This window comes from Hetaerina americana, unplaced genomic scaffold, assembly GCF_022747635.1.
Source record: "Hetaerina americana unplaced genomic scaffold, ioHetAmer1.1.p SCAF_9, whole genome shotgun sequence".
Taxonomy (NCBI): Eukaryota; Metazoa; Arthropoda; class Insecta; order Odonata; family Calopterygidae; genus Hetaerina; species Hetaerina americana.
Window position 1 is genome coordinate 2,591,464 of NW_027287538.1, and position 14,942 is coordinate 2,606,405.

Genomic DNA, 14,942 nt, shown 5'->3' on the forward strand with positions numbered 1-14,942 from the left:
CAACACCACATCGCTAAACACTTACTCGAGACCAACCACACCTGTGATTCCGAATTAAAAGTGCTTCATGTGCCGAATAAAGGCAAAAAATTAGACGCGTTGGAACACATGGAAATTGTCCAACGAACACCCCCTTCCCCAATGACATACAGTTCACTTCCTCCTCCTCCCCCCTCCTTCCGTTGGTAAACATTGACCAGGTGTGGCACAAAACTGTCCCAGTCCTTGAGTGCCCCCCCCCCCAGTGTTCGAGTTAAGTGTGGTCTATTCCGCCGCCACCCTTCCAGAAGGGCCTGATCCCCTTGGCGTGTACTGTTTTTAACAAGGTCGAAACGCTGTTGTTCCGCTACCCTTTGTAAACGTCTCCCTTGTCTTCCCCCCGCCCCTCTCTCCTTCCCCACCACGTCCTCTCCCCTCCTTCCGGAATCTTAAAAATATATAAGACGGCACACAACTTCATGCTATTTACATCCATCAAAGAAACTAAAAACAGGCGAATTAAAGACTATCATGGACTCGGACAAGGAAACGATAATTCTGGGAGGAGATTTTAATGCAAAGCATAATGAATGGAACTGTCCACATGTAAACAAAAATCGAGAGATTCTGCAGGAATGGATTGAGGAAGGCATGACCAAAGTGGTAGCCCCAATTGAGCCAACAAGAGTAAGTGGAAACAGCGTAATTGACTTCGCAATTACAAAAAACCTCCGGAGAACAGCAAAAGCAGTAACATTAAATTGCCTAACTAGCGACCATCTCCCTGTTCTCATCACCATAGGAACCAAACCAATAAGCACCCCAGATGCACCTACCAGAATGTGCTACGGACTAGCAGATTGGAGTTTGTTCAGGAATACAATAACGGAAAACCTAACACAGGGCAATGTAGTGAAAACACCGGAAACAACAAAAGACATAGACGAGATGGCTGCAAATCTCACTGCAACTATACGGAAAGGAATGGACATGGCAGTACCAATCAAAAAGAAGCGACCAGCAGAAGCACTAAAGTTGTACGAGGCCACCAAAACATTAATCGAAGAAAGGAATTATTTCAGAAGGAAATATTTCCAAATAGGGACAACCACTTTTAAGGAAATAGTAAAGACTCTAAACCAGCAAATTAAGACATCAATTATGCAACATAGAGAGGGAAAGTGGCGAAATCAGTTGGAATCAATTAATTTAAAAGACGGATCAATTTGGAAAATAGCAAGGGGTCTAAAGAAAACCCCCCGAACTGAACCTAATATCAAGACCGGAGAAAAAATAATCTATGATAAAGTAGACAAAGCAAGGCACATGGCTGACATACTGGCGAAATCATTCCAGCCAAAAAAGGCCAACTCAAAAACCCCGACCTTAACCAATAGTGCAGAAACGGAGCTCCTGACAGACCTACCAGAAATAACAACAGAAGATGTTGCTGACATAGTAAGCAAACTGAAAAATAGAAAAGCGCCAGGCGATGACAAAATAACAAACGAGGCTCTAAAACAAATCCCAAAGGCTGCGGGTGACTACATGTGCAAAATTGCCAATGCGTCATTCGCGTCAGGTCATTTCCCTGGCATTTGGAAACATTCCGCAATAAAGTGCATCCCAAAAAAGGGAGAGAAAAATATTCTAGAGAAAGATTTTAGGCCGATATCCTTAATCTCAAGTCTAGGGAAACTGCTTAAAAGACTTATCACGCCCTACATTTGCTTTACACATTTGCTAACAAAAACAAAATACTGCCACCAGAGCAATTTGGATTCCGAAAAGATCATTCAACGACCCAACAAATTAATAGAGTAGTAGATTACATCAGTGACGCCTTTAATAAAAAAGAATGGACAATAGGAATATTTCTAGATCTAAACAAAGCATTTGACAAAGTGTGGCATGATGGTCTACTGCTAAAATTGGAAACCTGGAACTTCCCTAAATGGATACAAAAATGGACCAAATCCTATTTGGACAATAGGACGTTCAATGTTAAATGGGAAACGGCAATCAGTGACGAAAGAGTGCGAGAGCAGGCGTACCACAAGGGTCTGTTCTTGGTCCACTCCTATTTAATTTATTTACGGCGGATTTGGGAGGAAGACAATTGGCAAATATTGAACGCCCTATATGCTGATGACGCGGCAATAATTGCCAAGGGAAAGAACCTGAAAATGACCCAAGAGAGGGCGCTAGACATACTTGACCAAATCATAAGGTGGTACTCAAAATGGAGACTAAGCGTTAATCCAAAAAAAACGAAGGCCATGATATTCACAAGACCGCACACAAAAACACCGAACATCAAGTGCGTACGAATTCTAGAACAGGCAATAGAATGGAGCACCGAAGCGACGTATCTCGGAGTCACAATTGACAATAGATTGAACTTCAAGAAACACATTAGAACAATAAGTGGCAAGGCTTACGCGAGCTCGACAGGACTAGCCCCTATCCTAAAAAATAATGCGACACCTCCGGAAATTAAAAACTACATTTATAATACAGTAATTCGTCCAGTGCTGACCTATGCAGCCCCAGCCTGGATAGGACTGATATGTAACGGTAGATTTAAAAAACTAGAAATAACTGAAAGGAACATACTTAGGGCAATGCATCGCATCAAACCAAGGGTGAAAAATAAGGATATGTACAAACAAATTGCACTAGAGGATGACCTGAAAGAAACCATCAAAAAATATGCCACAATTATTATGAGAACCTAAAGGATAATGAAAGTACGGCATTGGCCTACACCAAAATTGATAAGGGGACTGAATTTGACAAATACAAAAGACCCTATGATATCTTAAAAATTTGAAAATGACAAATACCAAAACTCTGGTAAGATTGCGAAATCAAGTAGTACAACTGAAATTATAAATAAGAAACTGACATTAAAAAAGTCATAGAGCAAAAGCCAACCAACTCTGAAATAAAGCTGCCCTTCATCTACATCTACATAATACCCCGCAAGCCGCCGCAAGGGCGTGTGGCGGGGGGTGTAAGGTCACCAACCGTAAAAAGGAAAAATACCACATGCAAAGAAAACAACACGGAAAATTACACCCACATTAGCGAACACACTCATGCAAAAATCCCTTTATCCAATACTCATGCAAACAAATATACCGCAAAACAACTAAAAAACTGCACCCCATGATGCAGCACGAAAGCCATCCTACAACACGGAAGCCAGGACACAACAAGCAAGAAATTGAAACACCACATGAAAATGCACCACGAAACACTCTACCCCCAAAGGCCTTAGCAGCAAGTCACACGGTTTGTTACCTGATGATGATGCAATGCATCGAAACCCAGTCGTAAAATAAAATTTTAACAATTGGAAAATTGCTACAATCAGCCTTTGTTTGTGTTTACATTTATTCTTATTCATATTTGTAACCTATTTATGCTCATATTCATTGTGCCCTTGTGTCGACGTCTATACACTCTTCTACGATAAAATCCCCATCTCATTTATATTCCCTTGCCTCGCGTATTGGAAAAGACTTAGTAGTCGAAACTCGGGCCAAATGAACCGTGGTGTGTGACGTGAGAGATTGTGAATCTTCCTCTCTGTCTCTCGCAGTGAATATCCATAACGCGGCGGCTGGGCAATTTGAGAATGTTTTTCCATTACAATAAGAACACATTTTCCTTCCGGTATAACGTAACCTTGTTGTGACTTTGTAACAGTTTTCATTTGAATGGTAAGTCGCCGGAAAGATGACTGCTTTCCTATATTTCCTGCTTTTCAATTTCTGCGGATTTCAATGAAACCCAACGTAAGGTGTAAATACATGCTCACTAATAGTATCGCATTATTTATAAATGGCTGCATCACGAGCGAATCCATGGATTCGCCATCTGGGAGAATATTATTAATTTGAAGTTATATGTTTTCGTTTTTGCAGGTGGACAATGAAGTGAACAAAATACTGAATGGGATCGTTCAACGACGATGTCAAAACTTTTCCAAGCAAAATGTGATGGAAGCGACCAGTAATGAAGTTAACGGTAGGAAAAATAATGCCAACACACTGACAGCAAATCCGCAAACAAGCCTTAAGCCTCAGATACGTACTTGGCATGGGTTTATCAATTCTGCAACATTGCCCCGGTCTAAAAATGCGAGTTCTTCGTCCTCGACTAAGACTAAGGAATGACTGTTGCCACTGCATTAAGAGCAGATATAAGTAGAAGTGAACTGCGTATTTGCAAACTTTATACTTGGATTTATGTTTTACTTGTTAATCAAAAATATATTTTTCATGTGCATTAAGAATATCCATGCACAAATGCCGAGCAAGGCAAATAACCATCATTATTTCAGAATTACGACACAGTTGGTAGCATTGACTCATCTAAACATTGAATTAAAGCTTTAAAAGCCGGTTTATTAAGCTTAATAACCGTTTCAGTAAGATATCGGTGGATGTGTGAGGTTATATGATTATAAAATATATACCCATTTGGGAAATTTCTGTGGGAGCTTGTATTTTATGCCTGTAAATCCAAATTTCAAAATATAAAATATTATGAGCAATAAAATATGTATTCATTCTTTTACTTTAAAACACTCGGGTCAGAATGGCGTCATCGTTACTCTTGTCAAGTGGAGTAACGATTAAACAGTTCCCAGAGAAGATGAAAGGAATGAAACCTAAATTGAGGCCCGGATTAGAGGTCCGGTAGCGGCCTTGTCGAAGAGGAGAGAGGACACGGAATGGACGACATCTACATCTACATCTACTCAATACCCCGCAAGCCGCCGCAAGGGCGTGTGGCGGGGGGTGCTAGGACACCACCCATAATTTAGAAAAGAAAAAGAAAAAAAAACCGCATGCAATAACGACAAAATCATATATAAAAAAAAAACATGGCATACATTCATGCATGAACACTTACACCCCACACACATGCAAACACTCAAACTACCAACTAACATACACATGCACCTGAAAGTATACCTAACATCTCTATAGTGTTTAATTTTGTTCCGACTTGTAAATTCAAAGTTTTTAATATTTCTAAAGTGACTTCGGTTTCTTGCTATTATGATTACTGATTGTTCGGGGAAAGAATGAGTATTTGTACCTATCTGTCTTGGAATCTATCTCCCTTAGTTTATCTTTGTGGTCTGATCTACCTAAGTAGTGTGGGGCCATTATAATTCCTTCAGTGTCATATTTAAACTCGTTTGTTCTGAACCTTTCTAAAAGTCTAAGCCTCGCTTGTTCTCTCCGCACTTCAAGTGGTTCCCAGCCTAAATCCCCTAAGAGACCTGTCACACTTGTGTTTTTATCATAACAATTTTTAACAAATCCAGCGGATTTTCTCTGGACTTTATCTAATTCTTTTTGCCAAATTTTCTCCCACGGATCCCAAATACTTGCGGCATATTCCAAATGAGGTCTAACTAGAGCAAAATAACACCTCTCTTTAACTTTTTCATTACATTTCCCCACCACCCGTTTTATGAAGCCAAGTTTCTTTAAAGCTGATCCGCATATTGTCCTGATATGTGCTCCCCATGAAAGGCGTGGTGTTAGAACAACCCCCAAATATTTAACTTGATTTGCCGTAGTCAATACTGAACCCTCTATTTTGTAGTTTATATCCTGTTCCTCGCTTCCTTTATTCCAAAATTTCAAAACTGCACATTTATCTATATTAAGTGTTAATCCCCATTTATTGCACCATCCCGAGATATTGTCTAAGTCTCTAGAGAGTAGCTCGCGATCTAGTTGGCTCCTTATTTCCCTGTATATCACCGTGTCGTCAGCAAATAACCTTAGATTGCTACTAACGTGTGTGCTTAAGTCATTTATGTATATTAAGAACAGAAGAGGCCCTATTACACTTCCCTGGGGGACGCCCGAAGTAACATCTCTCTCCGTTGAGCACAACCCATCTATGACTACTATTTGTTTGCGGTTTGACAAGAAGTCCCTAATCCAATTAATTATTTTCTCATTGATCCCATAGTATTTAAGTTTGTGTAACAATTTATTGTGTGGGACTTTGTCGAAGGCTTTTTTGAAATCCAGGAATACTGCATCGACTTGGGTGTTGTTTTCTCCCGATCTAAGTATATCGTGAATGAAGAGACCAAGTTGTGTTTCGCAAGATCTGCTTTTCCTAATTCCGTGCTGGTTGTGGATTAGTATTTTCCTACTATCAAGAAATTTCATAATGTTAGTGACAATAACGTGTTCCAATATTTTACAAGAGATCGATGTTAAAGAAATGGGTCGGTAATTGGTTGGTTTATCCCTATCGCCGCCTTTATAGATGGGAGTTATATGGGCTAGCTTCCAGTCGCGAGGCACTGAGCCTTCTTCTATCGATTTTAGAAAAACAATATGTAAAAATGGGGCAATGTCGTCAGCTAATTCCTTTAATATTCTAGCAGGTATTTCTTCCGGACCAGGTGCCTTGTGTGCTTTGATACTACGGAGCAGATGTACTATTCCCTGCTTGGTCAGTGTAAGATCGCTCATGTGTTCCCCGGGTGGGTGTGGAGGATCGTTTGGTGCGTTTGTGTTTTTGTTGTAGACGCTCTGGAAAAAATGGTTTAAAATATTTGCCTTTTTCACGCTATCTGTAATGATTTCTCCATTTTCCGTCTTCAAAGAGTGAACAGTGGGACGTTTACCCTGTATTTCCCTAACATAGGACCAGAATGACTTTGGATTTTCCTCAAGATATTCGCTTAGCATTTTAGATTTAAAAGAGTGTAGTGCTGTGCGCATAATACTTTTCGTCTTACTACGACATTCTTTTAGTAGCTGTTTGGTTGTATTCACAAAACTTATATCGTCACTTTTTAAACTCTTTTTGAAATTTGACTGTAGCTTTCTTTGCCTTCTTAATGCCGATCTGACTTCCCCGTTGTACCATCTAGGTTCCTTACTGTCGCATTTGAGTTTGGACGGGATGTACGTCTTTATTCCTTCGCGTAAAATATTTAAGAAATAATTCCAAGTGTTCTCTGTATTTGTTGTCAGTGTTTTTGTCTTGTATTCCGGTAATTTTATCTTTAAATATTCTCTTAGTCCGTTAAAATTTGCCTTGTTGTATAGGTATATTTTACGCTTTTCTTTGTTTATTTTGACGAACTTAGTTTTTAGCTCCACAAGAATAGCCTTATGGTCACTGATTCCGTCTATTATTTCAATGTTAGTAATGATTTCGGGCATAGAAGTCGCAAAGATGTCTAGTATGCTTTGGCCCCGTGTTGGTGATTTAACTATTTGTTCTAAGGAGTGTTTTGTGAATATATGAAGGAGTTCTTGGCATGAATCTCTGTATTTGGCAGATTTTCCCACGCAGTAGTTTTCCCAGTCAATTGACGGTAGATTTGTGTCACCAGCGATTATAGTAATACTGTTGCTTTGTCTGCTGCTGATAGTGGATATTTGTTCGTCGAGCTTGTGTAGGACATCTGTGTTAGAATCTGGGGGTCTATAAAATGAACACACGTATAGGCTTCTGCCGTTGTAGTCCTTAATGTTGCACCAAACGCTTTCTATGTCATCTACGTCGCATTCATATCGTTGGCTACTAAGATGTGACTTTACAGCAATGAATACTCCCCCACCCAACCTATTTGGTCTGTCCCTTCTGTAAATTAAGAGGAAAGAAAAAAAACGAGTCAGGGAATTGAAGAACAACACAAAAGTGGGAAGCGGAGGCACTTGGGTCAAGTGAAAATGAATTTAAAACTCATTTCATTTGGAAAATAAAGTGTTGAAAAGAAATCACCTAAGTTGTGATCATGACACGGCTGAATGGCTCAAGGAAAGGCATTTATGAAAAAATCAGTTGAAACGATCCTTAAAATATGGTGGGAAAATGTGATATGAGAATTTGAAGCATGGTATCATAGTAATGACAACAAATGATAACGTTGTCAATTATCTGTGAGTTCAATAAATATACGCTGTTGAATTAAACTTACATTTCCAAGCCTCTTTTACAAGAGGCATATAATTAGACGGGTGAGGGGGGGCGACTTTCATCTTGCACAGCCCTCCTACATATCTCGGTACGTCGGGAGGAGTTGAGGGGAAAGAAATCGAATGTGTCCTTCATAACGGCAAGAATAAAACCTCATCTTATGGAGTTATAACATATGTGAAGATTTCCGTTTCTTTTAGAAATAGTCTTATACGCATATGCTAACTATCTCCTGAAATATGGGATGGGTCCCTCTTAACGGTCGTCAATTCGCGCGCCGCAGTCCATCTTACACTCGGCCAAAGATTGCTTCACTCTCGTGGGTTCGTCGCAACGTCGGGCCTCATCTCCCGAATAGAGAAAGGAGCGCAAAAGACCCGCTCCTCACACCCTTGAAACCCTGCCGCCACTGGTGGAAATAGACCCCGCGTGCCCAACTTGACTCCTGTAGCGGTTATAGGGGAAGCTAAAGTCATCAGGGGGGTAATTAGGGCGGAATGGGAAAGGAGGAATGGCGGAGAGAAACCCAGTGTCGGCATTAGCCAACTCTTTAACGGAAAGCGCCAAATAATGGATAAATATTTATGTATCTAGATCTGCATGGCACACTGAAAGCAATCACTAGGGTGTGTATGGCATGGGGTTTATTAACACTAGGCATTCGACACCAAAATTAGGTTTTTTGCTTAAACTTCAGTTATGAATGGAAAGGTCAGATTATTTAAATGATGGAAATATTTTCTACAGCAGATTATCGGTATTGAATGAATGTAAAACTCCAATAGCCGTAAACAGTTTACCTTTCTAAACAAAGTACAAATGAAATTAGTTGGCTAGCGCCACAACTACGCCCAACTATACACCACGCCCACTACAAACACAAGAAACCAGACAAATCCAGTATAGCACAGCATTTAATTGAAACAGGACACCACATGACAAAAGACAATTTAAATCTATTAAAACAAACAACGAATAATTTACTTGACGCTTATGAGAGCATTTTAATTTTCAAAAACAGAGACAATCTCCTAAACAGTGACACAGGACCTATTTCATATTCCTCGCTTTTCTCCCTTTTAATTTTAAAATAGCCCTTAGTTCTTTGTAAACCTACAGTCTCTTCAACGTTTGTGCTTCTTATCCTTTTTCCTTTCCCTTCCCTAAACTGTCAATTCTCCGTTCTTGAGGCATTCCCTTCATCCTCTGTAACGTTTTTCCCACATTCTCAACGGTTATTTATCTGTAGGTTGCCTTTCACTTCTCCCTCCCCCATCCACGTCCGCTTAACGGTTGGGCTAAGCTTCCCCTTCTCTTTTCCCCCCTTTTTGCAATGGTCATTTCCTTGACCGTGTAATTCCCCCTCCCCCCTCACCACATAACCTATCGTTTCAAACTCTTCTAACATCAGCCTTGTCTATTGGCTCTCGTCTTTTTCACCACCCCCCCTCCCCCCACATGTAACACTATATATTATTCGGATTGCCCTTACCCTTTCTCACTTCGACTTGTGTTGTCGTGACGATTACCCTTCAGTACGCTGAGGAGGGCTACTTTGTGGCCGGAATACGCGTATTCGTATTCACCTTTCTTATCCTCTCCTTTTTACCTTTTACCCCTTCTTGACTTGAGGCGCTAGCCAACTTATTTCATTTGTACTTTGTTTAGAAAGGTAAACTGTTTATGGCTATTGGAGTTTTACATTCATTCAATATTACCAGCCGTAAGAGCTCATTGCTATCAATAGCTTATAGGTACTTTGGTATGAGCCAAAAATAATTTCCTGTGCATGTGGCAGGAGCTGCTAGCTAGAAGTAGTTGAAACGGTAGAATACCTAGGTGTTACATTCACAAAAGACTTAACTTGGGGGACCCGCATGCGTAAAGCCTGCGGTCAAGCATATAAAAAATTGGGATTCATTGGACGCATTGTCGGCAAAATTGACTCCAAGGTCAAGGAACATTGTTACCACGCTCTTGTAAGGCATCATTTAGAATGGGCACGTAGCGTGTGGGGTCCGAGTGAAAAAGGCCTCATTCAGGACATCGAGAAGGTTCAACGCCGGGCAGCCATTTTCTTTAGAATCTCTTACGATTAAACGGAAAGCGTCACTGGAGCATGCTTATGGAGTTAGGTTGGGAATCATTAGAAGAGAGACGATTCAATGCAAGATTGAAATTATTAAATAAATTCAGACCCACGGACAATACAGGATAGAAATTGCAGGGTTATAGTTATAATAGAGTTGGGTTGGGAATCATTAGAAGAGAGACGATTCAATGCAAGATTGAAATTATTAAATAAATTCAGACCCACGGACAATACAGGATAGAAATTGCAGGGTTATAGTTATAATAGAGTTGGGGGTTGGGAATCATTAGAAGAAAGGCGATTCAATGCTAGAATGAACTTACTAAATAAATTCAGATCCGCATGTTTCAGCACCGAGGTCTCGCAAATTATTCGCACTCCAATTGCTCCAATTGGTCGCTTGGATCATGCATGTGAAACTCGGGAAATAGATTCCATGAACTAGCCGCCTCAAGGACTCCTTCTTCCCACGGGCAATACGGGATAGCAACTGCAGGGTTATAGATAGCAAAAATCTTACTTGTCACCTATATTAGCGCCTAGGGAATAATAATTAGTTCTACTAAATTGCATGCGCTCTCACTAACCTCGTGTGTTTTGTTGTCAAAACCCTTTCTTCCCGCATAAGGATACCTTTAAACAATGTAGTGATTTTTACAGTATTGCTTGCTCTACTTTGTCTGTTTTTAAGTTTCCCCTTCCATCCCTCGTCTCTCTCTATCTGTGGGGGGACCCTCCCGCTATCTGCAGCGTGGGAGTCACATTCCCTACCTTGGGGAGGAGACCGTTGTATGTTGCATGTCCATATTGTAGTGGAATTTCGCCTTCTAACTTTTCAAACTCTTATCTCTCACGTTATTGGTTAAATTTTTTACTGCATCCTTAGGTGCAATTGTTTGTCAGGTGATAGTATATGTATTTGCATGCGCGTAGAATGAAAAGATTTTTGCATGAACGTAGACGCCACTGTGGGTATAGATTTGCATGTATTTGTTGATTTTGGTTGTGGTTTTATTCCTTTTTTACGGGTGGTGACCTAACACCCCCCGCTACACGCCTTTTCGGCAGTTTGCGGGATATTGTGTGAATGTAGATGTAGAAATGTCATGATTAACAGAAGAACGCCAACATGTAGGGAGCCAGTAAACCAGCAAAATTCAGCGTGAAAAAGTTACTTACTTAGTGACGCCATTAGCAATTATTTTGATCTGATGCAGGCCTTCAAAAAAATCACATTTTAAAATTCTAGTGGTAGTAGAGTTAGAAGGGGAGCCAATTGGCAGCCGAGGCCATTTGTGCCATTCGCTTACACGTTATGAAAGATTGGCTGGAAATGGAGTATCTGGATCCAGACGAACTGCAATGATTCTATTGCCAGGGTACTATTGAAAAGAGTTGTCTCTTTTGATATATATTCGTGGAATCAACTTGTTGAAAGCGGCATTCATAGTTTGTTGAGACTTCTTCATGGTACTAAAGCTCATTCTCACTTATCTGATGGCATCCTCGGGCTTTAGTTAAATCACTCTGTAGAAGCAAAATGCATATCAAAGTTACTTGAGTTCCCAATGTTACAAGTTTTTGGAAACGTTGATTTCTCGGGATAAATTAATGTATTGGTCTTGTAATTGATTCTTTGCTGTTCAATTTTTTTAAAATTTTAATTCACTTAAAGTGCTCTCCACTAAGCACCTCAAGTTAGGGGTCGGGATACCGCTGAACATTATCTGATCTCTCCCGGATGCAAACTCTCGTTGGGAAGCCAGTACGTTAGCCACCGCACCAATACAGATCCCCCCCTCGGCTCAATCGCGGTAAGCTTATCATTCTCAATTCTGCCCACGATTGCCCCGCCGAACAAAGCCTAGGCTTCTCATCGAAGCTTTCAGATCAACCCACAGGTATTGCAGCGCAGAAAACCTCAAGGTCACACAAGGATTCTTAAACCTCCGCGTCAGCTTATTCGCTTGCGGCCATTTAAACTAGACCGTCAATCAATAGGAACTTTTTCGTGAAATATTTACCTACAAATGAAAAATCTGGCATCATGGATTTCCAAGACGCGAGGGTGTACTGTTAAGACGCCAGAGATTGTTTAATGTGCGCTGCGAGAATCTACAAGCACTCAGGAAAGCGAAAATTGCTGAATTTAATTATCCGTCTTAATAGCAAACAATTCTGATGCAAATGCAGAGCATCTCTTAATCATTCAAGACGGCGCTAGCAGGGGACGTAACCTGTCCGTCCGTGTACATGTGGGTCAACTCTGGGTCAACTCCGATGAATTCCATAAATAAACGCCGACACTCAATAATTACGCGGTCAAAGCGGACGGCTGGAGTGTGGTGATTTGAGACGGGAATGGTGGCGGGAGGTCTTGGGAAAGCAACGCGACCCGCGTCAGTTGTCCGCGGGTCGTTATAGTGAACGGACCACTGCTATACTGGGGTCCCTGTTCGAGAATCGCGTCACAAATCCCCGATGCCATGTTCCATGGAGCAACGATACTCGATAAACGTCTGTGTCAGGCTCGGCAAATTGGGTTCGGAGAACATGTCAATGGTTAAAGATACCCAAGGAGATGACGCAATGTCACTATGAATGGTTTTTCGCTGTCACGAGGTGTTCCGGGAGGAGAAGTGGTGTGCCGACGAGGAACGCCCTTCAGCGACCCACTGCGACGGAAATGTGCACGAAGAGAAAGACATGTCAATTTCCAAAAGACCCCGGAGTATCAAAATGTCCGCAGAAGAGTGTGGAATATGCTTAAAACCACGGCGCATAGCATTCTTAAAGAAGATTTAGCCGTGAGAAAGGTGTGCGCCAAGATGATCTCCAAGGTGCTGTCTCAAGATCATGCAAAGGGAGTGCCGATCGGCACACGAAGGCTTCTCCGGCCGATGACCAAATGCTGGAAGTCAAATGGAACCATTGAGTAAATATGAGGCCGCGGTATAAATGTAGCAACATAGGGTGGCCTAGGACGGCTTTGTTGGAAAGTCGTCAATGTAACTTCAGACAAAGTTTTCGACAACCACCTCCAATCAAAGCTATAGAATGAACAATGTGAGGACAATAACTGACTCTGCAGTTGAGTGCACTGCCCTCCCTCCCTCTGTCTCCCGGCAAGTGAACCTGGTCTCCTCGGCGTGCCACGGGTACTTCTAAGGCAGTATACAATCCGCTTCCACTATTGAACGAACCTGAGCATCGTTCGGACGAGCCCTCTGCCTTCGGACATCTCTGCCGATTGGAGCCTCGCACGTGATTGCCGCTTTCATTTCGTATTTTTTTCTTTCTGAACGTAATCGCAAACTTAAATGCATGCGTGCCTTTTCTCATAACATATCCTTTTCCTCCCCCTTCTTGGCCTGCCCTAACATTCTCCCTCCTTCCAAACATTTTATCGCCCATCAAAAACCCTCTGAATTCATTTTTCTAGCTTCTTCGAATCCTTGTCGACAATCGTCCCCCCATGCCTAGATATCCTTGTGAATAATACAGCAGCCAACCCGGAGTTTGTTTTGGTTGGTTTCGATAGCGTTCACTCAATACTAAGCCCAATGGCGGGTGAAAGTCAAGGTAGGGGGTCTTTGCCAGATCCTTTCCTCGCAAAAAATCTTTATATTTGAAGAATGGGAATAAAAAGTTACTTCATTTTTGTTCTGTCTATATGATTTTCATAATTTACCCTTCGAGGTCTCGATACTTGGAGAATACACAAACTATATCAACTTGTTGGGAAACAAAAATAATTTTAGTCTCGATCAGTTTTTAGCGCAAGTGGAGGGAATGTTGGTAGAAGTGCTTCAGCACCTGAAGAGATGCTCAAGTTCCATTGTTTTATCTAACAATGCATGCAAATCACCTAATTTCGTGGGGAATGAAGACTAAATCTTCATGAATAGAACGCCTTTGAAGAAACTGAGCCCTTTCTGCCATGGAAGCATTAAGGACTCTCGATTCCTTTCATTTCATGTTTCGATTGCAAGGCGCCGCCTCGACAGCGGGTCTCGTTTCATTTTCGATAAGTTCTAATGGCCTGCGTGATATTCCTTGCTGCTTTGGTCAAGAATCGCGTGAAGGGAAAAGAATCACTCAAATCATTCACCACCCAGGGAATGTGGAGCAGTGGTAAAAGATTTGCGCTGGCGAAGGGCGAGTTGGTACCCGAAAGAAATTGGCGACTCCTTCGCAAAATAAGGTCGCAAAGGAAAGATTAATATGTAATCGGATATCGGATCGGAAACATGGTCTTTTGAGCAAATGGATGAGCGTAGATAGGAGGTTTTTGAGATTTGCGTGTCGAGAAGGATGGATGCAAATACAATGAGCAGATTATACAAGGTAGGCGTTAATCATTTGAATCGCTTCTTGTTCAACTAGGGTGAGCGAAGAGAGAAAGTTGTTGTGGTAAATCTGAATGAGGCAGAGAAATAAGTCAGAGATGTTCTTGATGTGTGACTATGTTGAAGGTGGTGGCGGAAGTGAGGACTTGGGATAAGCATGGTAGAGGAATCTATTTAGAGAAGGGGCTTTAGGATGACTCGGAAGCAAGCGGAGGATGCGAGATAACGAATGGGAGAAACATTTGGGGGCAATGAAAAGGAGAAGTTATCATCACGGAAATGAAAATAACTTGGTGAACTGCCCATTGAATTTTTATTGGGACGACCAAGGTTTGGACACTTGCAATCCATCTCATGACACCGTGCCCAAGCATGTGTCGTCTCGAGAAAAAACTCAATATACAGTTCACCAAGTTATTTTCATTTCCCGGTCGAAAAGGAGTCCATGTGATGTGTAAGACGTTAGTGATCGTTAGGTATTGTCCAATACATACTTACCTTTTTTGGTCGGAATAATTTGAAAGTACCTTGAATTAAATGAA

General features: G+C 41.4%; 1 protein-coding gene across 1 annotated transcript in view; it reads left to right on the forward strand.

Annotated features, from left to right (window-relative positions):
* Positions 1-4,534, forward strand: part of LOC139698995 (serine/arginine repetitive matrix protein 1-like) — a 51,454-nt gene extending 46,920 nt beyond the window's left edge. The window contains exon 7 of the mRNA XM_071597989.1: positions 3,912-4,534. Coding sequence (XP_071454090.1) covers positions 3,912-4,163 — 252 coding nt within the window. The 3' untranslated portion in view covers positions 4,164-4,534. The remainder of the gene's footprint in view (positions 1-3,911) is intronic.
* Positions 4,535-14,942: the final 10,408 nt, after the last annotated feature.